The sequence below is a fragment of the Oryzias latipes genome, chromosome 4 (assembly GCF_053564925.1).
Source record: "Oryzias latipes strain Hd-rR chromosome 4, Olatipes_Hd-rR_3.1".
Lineage (NCBI taxonomy): Eukaryota > Metazoa > Chordata > Actinopteri > Beloniformes > Adrianichthyidae > Oryzias > Oryzias latipes.
In genome coordinates, this window is record NC_136240.1 from 8,249,496 (window position 1) to 8,262,330 (window position 12,835).

Below are 12,835 nucleotides of genomic sequence, written 5' to 3' on the forward strand. Positions count from 1 at the left end.
CTGGGAGATGTCCGAGGAGCAGCAGCCCTCCAAAGTTGCAAAGCGAGTACGATGGGAGAAGATCGACTATTTATTGGTTATATTTAAAAAAAAAAAGTTCCCTTTTTACTTTGAAAATCAGTTATTTGGTTATTTTTATTTCATAAATAGTGTTGTTTGTTTTGTTAAAAGAATAATGAATGAATGAATGAATGAAACCTTATTTATATAGCACTTTACAACTCCTTCAAGGTCCCAAAGTGCTTCATAATAAAAGAAAGACTAAAGAAGTTTAACATTACAAAGGTTTTGTGCCTCACAAAACAAAGTTTGGGGACCCCTGCTCTAGCATCCATGTGGTTTTGGAAGATTGGTTGTTTTTCATTCAACCATTCAAAGACCACATGAACGCAGCATTTCTCTAAGTTTGGGTTTTACATGAGGTACATCAAGTCATTGGTGCAAATGGCTCTAAAACGAAAACTAAAGCCACAGTTTTGAAATAAAAACTCAAGAATGTTCTGTTTTAAATTGTATATTATATATTAATTACATATTGTTATATAATTCATCAAAATGTTTTCATCAAGATTCAAAGTTATTTCTTTCTCTTATAAGGTGGATTACCAAAACACTCCACTCATCATATGGGAGCCCCCCATATGTATTGAAGGTGTATTCTACCCGCTGATCAAGTCACTGAAAACGTATGGTGCCCAAAGTTGAGTCCTTGATTGGTTGACGCCATGCAGCGACCACGCCCAAGTTCAAATATTTGAACTCTGGCTGTGCTGCCCAAATGTCGCAGCTAAAAACATGCTGCTGCTGGACCAGCACACCCAAAACTTCAAATTGCATTTCAATTTGAATTTTGACACAAATAAAGCGGGATTTTATCCAAATGAAATTGCATTGCAAACTGAATTGTTGAAAACTACATATTTCTTTGAAATATGACTCCTAAAAAAACTTCCATACAGCTCCTCTGACCTGTGAGTTTATGTTACAAGTGAACCTCCAAATTATATTTATGAAACAGTTTGTGTGGACTTGTGAATTTTTATGACGTATTTGCATAAATGTATATTTGTGAAACAGACTCTGTGCATTTCTGATTAATGAGACTGAACTGGCCAGATTACTGTGCTCCGTGTTTTTTTAAGTAGAATTGCATCTTTATTCTATTTTATTTATGTCACAATGTTTGTATTTTTTTAAACACTTAAATTTCTTGAAAAACACATTTGAAACTATCCACAAATCCCCAGAAAGAAAAGATTCCTCTCACCCAGGAACTTTTCAAACAAGATTCTGTATTTTGCATTCGTGTTTTAAGTATACTTTATAGTTATGCTGCTTTTGTATTTCATTTCATATCCAATAAAGTTTTGAAAATTTCAAACAGACTTTCTTACTAAAACAAATGAACCCTGTTTAACACAAAGGGCTCAGAAAAATCCTCATTTTCAGAATCAAATGTATCTTGTTTTCAATACAAAGTTTTAACAACCCAACAGTCCATCCATCGCTTTGCCATTCTTTTAATTTACAAGTATCTGATAACGGAGGGTAGTTGGGGGTGGGGTGTCTGTGCTTGCTTAAGGGAAACACTGTTGAGGCTGGGATTTGAACTTCTAATCAACCGATGAGCCAGTGAGCTGCTGTCACCCACTTTGGTGAACATTGAGCTCTGACGTTTTTGGTTTGCTTCTGTTTCCAGGACACAGCAGGGCAGGAGCGTTACCGCACCATCACCACAGCTTACTACCGTGGTGCCATGGGCTTCATTCTCATGTATGATATCACCAATGAGGAGTCCTTCAATGCTGTACAGGACTGGTACGTGGAGGACTGGTTTCTGCCTCAGGCTGAGAAGAAACCTGAGCTTACAGCTGTCTGTGTTTGTGTCTGCAGGGCCACCCAGATTAAGACATACTCATGGGACAATGCCCAGGTTATCATGGTGGGCAACAAGTGTGACATGGAGGAGGAGAGAATCGTACCTCTTGAGAAAGGAAAACACCTGGCTGACCAGCTGGGTGAGGCTCTTGTTAGTTAGTAAATGTTTCAGGTGGAGGCTACAACCTACTACCGATGTTGTTTTCCACCGTTCAGCTCGCCACAGTGAATCAGCCCTTACTGATTCACACAGGTGGTTTGGCAGAACTGCCCTTCCTGACACAACCCTGCATTTTCAAGGCACAGGGAGAAACAGATTGGCAGCAGCCAAAGGGTCTTATTTAGAGACCCACACTGGACATCCTGACAAGCTAAACCAGGTTTCTGCGTGACAGTCTTACACGAAGCCAACTAGGATTAATCCAACTACCATAGATCTCTGACAGAAAAACAATGAGTGATGACATCACAGCACAGTCACTCACCACTGGAGACATTTGTCATTGAAATTAGGAAAATCCTACCAAAGTAAGGCTTTTCGTTGTAAATCATTCTGAATTTATGGACCCAATCTACACACATACAGTAGCTTCCCTCTAGTGATTCTTCAGAAAGTCACCAAATCCCTCACTGTAATTTTGACACTTCAGTTGGATTTCAGCTTTAAAACATGAGACATGACCCCCCCCCCCCCCCCCCTTTCTCTTTCTTCCTCCTTTATGTCTCTTTTTTCTTTTTCTCTAAAAAAAAACAACCAAAACTAGTAAATGGTTTAGCCATGAATATTCATCATCATTTTCATGCTACAATTTTAATATAAAATCATCATTAACTTTTTAGAATTTTTATTGGAGACACAAATCACATCTGATCAGAAATGTTCAATAGTTCTGAAGATGCTAAAGCTGCAGTCACCAATAAACATTGTTCACATGACTAATTATCACCAGTTTTACTAGTTTATAGTTAACTATTCTTACTAGTTGATTGTTGAAGCTTCTTCCCACATCTGCTCTGTTAAAGTGTTAAATGATATAATAAGATTAACAAAATAAAAACAGGGGGAAAAACTGGATCTGTTGATTAAATTTGTTCATTTTCTAAAATGTTATGCAAACTTATTGGATCTGGACTCAATACTCAAAATTAAATGACTCGGAATCGGATTGGGCCCTAAAAAAACCTGATCGGGAAAATCCTAGTTTACACAATTAACTACTGTGATTCCGATTGATTCTGAAGCGGGAAAAGCAGCTTTACGCTGAAATACAACAATTAATATTAGTTAAGTGTTTATGCCATTAACGTGAACCAACTGATTCTGAAAAAGCTGCTTTTATCCACTTCAGAATCCATCTGAATTACGTTAAATGCTTAAATGGTTGATGAGTTGGACGGTGACCGATCCGGTTATGAGGGGTTACTTGTAACAGACCTAAACTTGTTCCTCTTAAACCTAGCACTTGACTTGATTTCTGGCTCTGGTTGTCTTTGCCATTGCCATTTGACTAAATGTTTCAGCAGCTAAGGCGTTTTCTTCTATCACTGTGCTGAAACAGATCTGCCCTGATGAAGTTCTGTCACAGCTGTCGAGGTTCCAAAACCAAGACAGAATGTTGTTGTCAAGCTCAACCTGGGTAGTTTCCTGCCTAGCAGTTGTTTGAAAAAACTGAGAAAAACACCAAAGAGAAAAACAAAGAACCACTTTGGGCTGTTGTGTTCTGGTCTTTAATTCAGGAGATCATTGAGCTCAACAGAATGAAGAAATAAGAAGATTAAAAATATTTAATACAGTTTCAAATTGACTAATTTCGGTAATACAGATAATTAGCTTTATTCGCTGGACCAAACCAATGTCTCTCTTAAAGAATAGACATGGGGTATGTCCAAATTCCCACGTTAACCCCCCATCATAGTGCACTATATAGTGCGTTCACCATTCTGTAGAGCTGTCCGAATCTACAATTCCAAAATCGAGTGAAATTTCCCAGAAGTCTGTGCGAAAAACCAGTGCACATTGATGCTCACTAGATCAGCGAATATAGACCACAATGCATTGCGTTGGAACATTTTTTACCAAAAAAACGTATTAAACGTTTGTATTTTTTTGGGATAAACCATCAATGTTTTTATTTTCAGAAGACAGTGGACTCATAAATAATCGTTGCAAAACGCTTATATTAAGTAGATTTTAACTTTGTGAAATCGATGACGTCATATCCACAGTTAAAAAAAAAAAAAGTAGTGAGCATGGTGTCCGAATTGCTTTTAAAATTTACGGCACTACATAGTGCCGCACTATATAGTTTCTTAGTACCGGTAAATAGGGGTTAGGGTGGGAATTCTGACACAACCTTGGAGTGGCCCAGAGTAATGCAAATTTCTCCTTTTTGTTCATTAAGTGGTTAACTGCGCCCCTTAGGACATCCCCGTCTGGATCAGTTGCCAAAACCTGCTGCAAATGCAGGGTCTGATTCTAAGGCTACGTTCACACCGCAGGCTGAAACGACCCAATTCCGATTTTTTTTGCCCCTATGCGATCTGTATCTGATCTTTTCATGACAGTCTGAACGCCACAGATCCCATCTTTTCAAATGCGACCCAGGCCACTGAATCCAAAACGTATCCGATCTTTTGAAATGCGACCGCCGTCTGAACAGCCAGGCCACATGAATCTGACCCGTATGTCATCGATACGCTACAAACGTCATCATTCTGCATTGAAGTAGGCGGGAACAAGAACATAAACAACAACCATGGCGGACGATGCTGCTGAGACCAGTACGTGGAAGGGAAGTGAGGTCACAGATTGGATTAATATTTGGGGTGACAGCTCTATTCAGGCCAAACTCCAGGGCCCTTATCGCAACCGGGCGGTTTTTGAAAAAATTTCCAGCGAAATGGCAGAGCGTGGTGTTGAAGCTTCCCCGCGATTACTTTTTTTTCTTTCTCCCTTTCCGACCGTGGTCAGAAGCGCGGGGGACAGAAGGCGGATCCTCCTTTGGGGTTTACTTCCCCGTTCAAACCTTTAGATTCTCCAGAGCGGGTTAATAAAGAGTCAATAGCATTTATTCTGTGGGAAACCTTCTTTTATTACCGTTTTCTTTCCTCCGTAACACACAACATGAATGCGCCCCCACTGCCCCCCCGATTCTCTACCGCTGCACACTCTCTTCTCCTTTCTCTTACACACACACACGCGCGCGGTCGCAACACATACACATTCGCATTCCACAGCAGTGTGTACAGATGATCCTGGCTCCATTGCCTTCTTAAAATGAGAAGATTGTAATTGTGCTGACTCCTTTGTGAAAATAAATGTAATAATGCAAAAAGAGCTTCGCTGTTGACAACACTGTTGTTGACATCCATTGTTTACGTTAGCTACTTCCGCAAACAACGAGTGACGTCTTTCACCGTTGAGTACTATTCTGAATGAGTGACGTCGTTCCCCGTTGAGTACTCCTCTGTGCATGCAGGTCAATTCGGGGTCATTCCCCGGTCACACAGGAGATCACAAAAGTTAGGATTTAATTGGAAATGGGAACGGCCTTGCAAAAAAATCGGATTTTTTCAAAAAAGTGGTGTGTCTGCAGCTGGATGCAGCAAAGCATTAGAAAGGGGTTGCAAGGTAATATTTTGTTTGCTAAAAGTTACAAAATTGTACACAAAAAATTGATTATTTCAGTCTATTCTACAAGGGACAAATATTAAACCTTGAGGTGAGGAATAATTCCAGGTTGTAATGGTTCAATCAAAACTTTTTCAAGCTTTTTTTTTCTTTAAATTTAGCCAAACTATAAAACTAGTAGTAGGGCTTAGTATTGTTTTCTCTAGACTGTGTTTTTTTCTCCTCAGGCTTTGAGTACTACGAAGCGAGCGCCAAGGAGAACATTAACGTGCGGCAGGTTTTTGAGCGCCTGGTGGACATCATCTGCGTGAAGATGTCGGAGCGCGTGGACGTAGAGGCACCAGCAGCTCCTGGTACCAAGACAACCAGACTGACCGACAAGCCTGCCCAGCTACCTCAGAAGTGCTGCTGATCAACCACCCTCCCTCTTTTAAAAGCCCCGTCACCTTCTGAGCTCTACAGAAAAAGAAATGATGAGATTAACTGTTGTAACATTCCTCCTCACTCCCTCTGCTTCAGTCCATGTTTGTTAGCCCTCACCGCAGCAGGTTCTGACAAAAATCCTCCATGTACTCACCTTCATGTCCATTTCATGTTGGAGGCTGGCAAGCTATTAACAGGTAACACACCAACATGGCATGATCAAACAGGTTGTTTGTGTGACTTGGCTGTTTTCTGCCATCTTCAGAATAATTACAGTTGAGATTATAAATTGTAGTTCAAAGATCAAACTCTGTAGAAGAACAAAACAACAATCCTGAACTGGACTCCTTCCATCAAGTGCATTTAGGGATGTCCCCTGTTCTTATATAGTAGAATGCAGCTCACAGGGCCATCTGCTGGTTACAGTAACTCACACTTGTGTATCTACTCTGCAGCAGCTGATGGAGACAAACCTTTACTATGGAAGCTGTGGTCTTGATGCTGTGCAATTGTGGTGCAGCCAAACTAGGTGTCCTGATGTTGATGTGAAAGTTGCAGCCTTGAGGTGTTATGGATGTGGCCCAACATGGAACTCATTGTAGATCATGCACCCTCACGACAGTCCAAAGAGGGTATCACTTGCCATAGTCCTCTTTAGCTGTGTGTGACTGTGCCACTTAAACATGTGAGGTACATAACAAAACTGCTGGACAGGTGATTGCTTTGCTGAGCCTGGGATAGAGTCAGTCTTGTTGGCAGATGATTGGCAGTTCCAAAAGTAGTAGGGGATGTTGGAAGCACTTAAAGTTAGGGTATGAAGCAAAGTCAAGCAAAAAACATTAATTTTTAATGTGAAAAGGCAAAATAAAGCCATGTGAAATGAGAATTAAAAAAAACCTCCTTACTTGGTGAACTGACAGGTTTTCTGAAAGTTCAGCAGAAGTACTTATCAAAATCTGATGACAATCAAAGATTTCCCCTTCATAGAATTAGTAGAATCAGCTAGTTTGCTATAGCAACATAACCCAGTGTCACTTGTATTTTGCTCAAAAGGTGTCCTATGTTTGCTACGAACCCCAAATGGGAGCAGCTTGTCTGTACCTTTAGTTAGATGATCAATATTTCAGTCTACTTCAAAACTCACCAGCTTTAGATCACCATTTGTCATCTGAAAATCATCTGACATCAGCTATACGTCCTCCATCATTGTCTGTAGATCCTCCTCCATAACCTGTTGATCCTCAATTTCCTATAGATCCTCCTACATCAGCTGTAGATTTTCCTTCCTCAGTTTTAGATCTTTCATCTTCATCTGTAGATCCCTCATTATTATAGAGCAGCTTTAATCAATTTCAGATCCTCTTTCATCAACTGTAGATCCTTCTTCATTAACTGTGGATCCATTTTTATTAGCTGCACATACTTTCTCAGTTGTAAATTGTGTGTCGTTAAGTATAGGTTATCTGTAAATCCTCCCTCAGCGTCTGAAGCTTCTGTCTTGTTTTCTTGGTGTTCTCTTGTGTTTGTGAGGGAATATAGCTCATGGGGTTTCTGCAGCTTTGTGAAAGTGCACTGCTGCATCTGAATTGGGTTGAGATCACCTTGACTGGGTTAAATTGACAACTTGATTTTCCTTTTTTTTCTCACTCTGTTGTAGAACTGCTCAGCATTCAGATCATTGTTCTGTTGTTGAGACCTTCAGCTGTCACACAGGTGGATATACACAACACTTTGGTCACAGTGGAGTTCATATAACACTTAAATAACTGCAAACTGACCAGGCCCTAACCCACCAGACAAGCCCTCATCATTAACCCTTCCATCACTCTGCTCAATAACTGGTTGCCTTCTGAGCAAAGATTCCTAATTCAGCATCATGTTTAAGAGGCATTGTTCCAGAAGCCTTGTAGTTTGTTCATATGCTGTCTTTGTGAACAAGTGAACTTCCTGCATAACTTTCTATATAAATACGGAGTTCCAGGTTCCACATGGGACCAATAAACTACCATCTTGGCCTCAATCTGAGTGCAGAACCTTCTGACAAATATAAAAATTTGGTTGTACTGGTGGAAACACTCTGTTTTGTTGTAATAATATCAGACATTTGTATGATAAACATGAACCATAAACCAAACCAGAGCTTTTGATGTTGTGTAGAGTCTAATACTGTATACAAAACAATCTGGCTCTGTAGGGTCCAGTCCAGTTTGGTCTGGTTTAATCCAATTACCCCTGAACCTTTGCAGATGTGTCCACATAACCGCCATGTTTGAAGTGTGTTACATGATTGTGTGTGTGTGTGTGTTTGATACTAGTGTTGGTTCTCATTATATTTATTGCATGTTCAGATGTCGGGGTTCTCGTGTTTGTGTACAGAAGTGTGTGAAATTTTGAGGAAAGTGTGTTTCTGGGTGAATAGATGAACAAAGACTTGTAGGTCTGTTATTAACTCTGAAGAGAAAAAAACTATATCCTGCCAAACTGTTGCATAGCGACCACAGCACACATTAGTGTGTAACTCCCTGCCACGTGTCTTCATATTGATGAGAATACACAGTAATATTGACACAGTCTTCATATGATTATTTTTCAAGTGATTTGTAAATGATAGAGTTAGTACTTAATATAATGGTGATGAGTATGACTTTATTTTTATGCAGTGTGAACCATGGACTTATTCTGTAGAGTAAACTTGTTGTCTTAGGGTTTAATCCTATACGAAGAAGCACAATGTGATTGTACAAAAATATTGTGAATGTTTGTATATTATAGAGGCAATTTAGTATAATAAATCACAATCTTTCATCAGGACATCAGCGTCTTCTTGTGTTTCTTTGTGGAATGCTCGGTTCATGCTTTACATCCCAGACTTTGACTACGTGTCCTTTCACAGATGACACTGGGGGGGGGGGGTAATATGTGTGTGGCAGAGACCATTGTCATGGTCGACCCGCTGCACAATGTGCTTTTCAGGCAAAAGAAGCTGGGGCAACTGATTCTTTTTCACTGCAGAGCAGGACTGATGGGTTCAGAACGACCTTCAATCATTGACACAGTCCGTAGACTAAATGTCACACCTGGAATGCAGTTTTCCATCTGGGAGGTTCAGTCATTGAATAATTTTTGTTTTTACTATCACATTTTTCTACTAAATATATTTATATATCTACAGTTGTTTTGCACTGATCAACAAATGATTGGTATACACAAAGTTCATATTCAGTTCTGTTCTGTTCCAATTCTAAGTTCATGTAGGTATCTGAGATGCTTTGCTGTTCCAACTCTAAGCTAAATAAGGCTTGTGCTCACTTGAGTGTTTACGGTTCTTTAAAAAAGGCTCAAACCAAATGCATTGCATCTAACCTTTAAACAAAAATCAATCTTCATTTTTGAACAATTTGAATGCCTAAACAAAAACTAAAGTGCCTATTTTGTCAATTTTATTATTGTTGTTTTTCAAATTCATACGTGAAACTTCTGCTTTTTACCAACTGTTCCCAGCTTCTTGAGTTCTGGTGCCTCTGTAGATAAACTTGTGAAAATATTGAGGCTAAGGAGGGTCAGCTGATATGTTGGAAGAGTGGTATATAAAGCACTTCAGAGAAGAGAAGACGCCTACTCTGGAGAGATGAATCCCATGTCACCATTAGAGAATCTGATGAACAGTACTTGTCTGACTCCATTGGACCCAGTATGATGTTTGGTGGAGGTAGGATCATGGTGTGGGGTTGTTCTTCAGGAGCTGGCCTTGGCCCCTTATTTCGAGAAAAAAGAAAATAAATCCTTTAGTAGAGCAAGAGATTTTGGACAACACTGCTTGTCATTTTTAACAAAACAGTTCAACTAGAATTAAGGCAAAAATTCCTAAAACTTGTGTTTTTTTCTTTAAATAAGCAAGAAAAAGCTGCCAATGGGGTAAGAAAAGTGGTCTTACCAAAAAGTCTTATATAAAGAAAAATTTTTTAATGGCCATGACATGTTTTCTTGAACAAAGATTTTTTGCTATTGAAAACATTTCTTAATATGATTATTTTTCTTGCAAGACAGAAAATAATAATAATAATAAAAACAAAAGACTTTTTACTTTCTTAAGATATAGTATATTTGTAGTGAATTCTATGATTCCAGTATTGGGGTAACAGTTTATGGATGACCTCTTCCTCTTTCAACTTTACTGCAGATGAGAGCACAAATAAGATTCTGATACAGTTTGACGAATTGGACTGGTTTGACAGATTCCTGACCTGAACCTGACAGAACACCTTTGGCATTTATTAGATATACCACCCTACCTGTTCTTCAGCTCTTCCTTCATGTCTTGGATCAGCTGTGTTCAGTCAATCAGAATGTGTTAGTGTCAGCAAATTAGTAGAAAGCAGTGCAGAGAGAACAAACAAACAAGCAGGGTGGTGGATTTGAAGACCAGGGTTAGGCAGCACTGAATTAGAGCAAAGACTGAGAGCCAGACCTTCTTTCTGGAAACAGAGTCTGAGCTCATAGATGAAACGAATGCACAAACATTCCCATGAACACAATGGAAAAAGTACCAGAGGAGCAGAAGGTGTTAAGTTATGTTCACACATAACACGTTCAAGCAACCACTTTCAATGAAAAGTTTATGTAAAGGTGCGTAAATCCGCGATTAAAGCTTCTGTATTCCAAAACCTTCATGTTCACTTAAAGCTATGAGCATTTTTAGGACTGTTTTTTGGCTCTACGTACAAAACACACTGCCATAGAATGCACATTGAAAAGTTAAACCAGGTACCGGTATGTCCCTCTCTGCTTGTCCAGTGTTCTTGAACGTGAATCAAATGACCAGTTTTAACGTAGCTGCAAATGGTCTGCCAAACACTATATCATGAAGATCGAGGGCAACATTCCTACTTATTATCCAATGCGCCATGCTCTTGTATATTCTATTTGGCCGGACACACCTGAGGCATGTACCGTAATCAGCAATAGTTAGGGCAAAGACATCTGGAAATAATGAAGACACACAGGCCCTTGAGGCCTGGAGTTCCCCACCTCTGCTATAGATTGGGGCGGGTGCGGTGCAGAGGTAGAGATGGTGCCAATGTTTAGCAGCAGAGCCACCATCAGTGTGTGAATGTGTGTGTTTATGGGAAAATGAGTGTGTGACTGTAAAGCGCTTGGGGCCTTCTAAAAAGGTGTAACGGTTTCAGTTCATTTGTGTTTTGTTGCTGGATTTCCTGTTTTATTTTGTAGTATTTCCTGTTTTGTTGTTGTTTTGAGTTTTACCTTGACCCATTCAGTCCTGAGTGTTTCCACCTGTGTCTTGTTGCCTTGTATGTATTTAAGTCCTGTCTTTCCCTTCCTCCTGTGCTGGTCCATATTGTGCTGTTCCCTGGTTTCGAGCGGTGTGTATTTTCAAGTTTCGAGTTTCTAGCCTGCTAAGCAGTGGATTTTGGTTTGTAGTCATTTGTTATTATTAAAGCCCCGTTCCCCTGCAACCTCCTGCCTCCTTTCCTCTCTGCGCCTGGGTACTCCCTCTTCCTCTCCCCGTAACAAAAGGTAGCTACCATAGATAATACTCGTATACTGATTATACCTTGGTTCAAATGCAAGTAAAGTAGATAAGCAGATATTTCTGACAGTGTAGTTTTGTTACCTCGTCTGTGACTAAATTATATGTTGTCTCCTCCGTAAACAGCTACCTTAACGTGGTGGGGGAGTTTGAGAGCTTGAGTGATCTCAGGAGCTAAGCTGTCAGGGGCTTTTTGTCAAGTTAGACAAAAAGCAGTTCGGAAGCTCCTCATGAAAAGCACAATTAAGGACCCAGTTACGTCGCCCAGATTGGCGTCACCGGGGCCCCGATCTGGAGCCAGGCCTGGGGTTGGGACTTGCAGGCAAGCGCCTGACCGGGGCTTTCACCATGGGTCCCGGTTCAATGCGCCCTCCACCTGTAGAAGACTTCAAAAGGGGCTGATGCAATGTGGTTTAGGTGGTGGTCAAAGGCGTGGGCCTCGGCAGCCCAAACCCCGATCATGGAACTTGGCTTTTGAGACATGGAACGTCACCTCTCTGGGAGGGGTAGGAGCTTGAGCTTGTGCGAGAGGTACCGGCTAGATATAGTCGTGCTCACCTCCACACATGGCTCTGAAACTCAGTCCCACCTCCACATATAGTCTGGGCTCTGAAACTCAGTCCTTAGAGAGGGGTTGGACTCTCTACCATTCTGGAGTTTCTCATGGTGAAAGGTGGCGACCTGGTGTGGGTTTACTCGTGAGCCCCCATCTCAGCCGCCAAGTGTTGGAGATGATCAGAGTCCTTTTAAAATCGGACCAAAACTAAGCATGTTATAGCAATATTACTGTATCTGATAAGCTGTGTGTCGTTGTTTCATACCCTTTCCAATATGGCATCACTCTTCGCGTACAATGGCGAATGGACTAGCGCCTCTAGCCTATATATCTCATTGGATATTTTCCAATTTCCCTCGCTACTTTCTACATAGTGCACTATATAGTGCGTTCGCCATTTTGTACGATTCCAAAATTGAGTGCACAGGAAATTTACCAGAAGTCTCTGCGAAAAACCAGTTTACATCGATGCCACTAAATTGGCGAATATAGACCACAATGCACTGTGTTTGAACAATTTTTGCAAAAAAAAAGTATTTAAATGTAATTTTCTTAATAAACCATCAACGCTTTCCTCATCAGAACACCGTGTATTCATAAATAGTTGTTGTAAAATGTTCATATCAATTAGATTTCTACTTTGTGAATTTGGTGATTTCATGTTTTCCATTTAAAAGTAGTAAAAAGTAGTGAGCATGTTGTCAAGATTCAAGATTCGTTTCTTTGTCATTGTCATTAAAACAACGAAATTGCGTTTGGAGCATCGACAATTATCCTAATTATTTCAAAGCTGGAAAAA

At 40.2% G+C, this 12,835-nt stretch overlaps 1 protein-coding gene across 1 annotated transcript in view; it reads left to right on the top strand.

The window, feature by feature from the left end:
- The window catches only part of rab3b (RAB3B, member RAS oncogene family), a 34,343-nt gene extending 25,600 nt beyond the window's left edge, over positions 1 to 8,743 (top strand). Inside the window, exons 3-5 of the mRNA XM_004067658.5 lie at positions 1,700 to 1,818; positions 1,894 to 2,018; positions 5,737 to 8,743. Coding sequence (XP_004067706.1) covers positions 1,700 to 1,818; positions 1,894 to 2,018; positions 5,737 to 5,921 — 429 coding nt within the window. The 3' untranslated portion in view covers positions 5,922 to 8,743. The remainder of the gene's footprint in view (positions 1 to 1,699; positions 1,819 to 1,893; positions 2,019 to 5,736) is intronic.
- Positions 8,744 to 12,835: the final 4,092 nt, after the last annotated feature.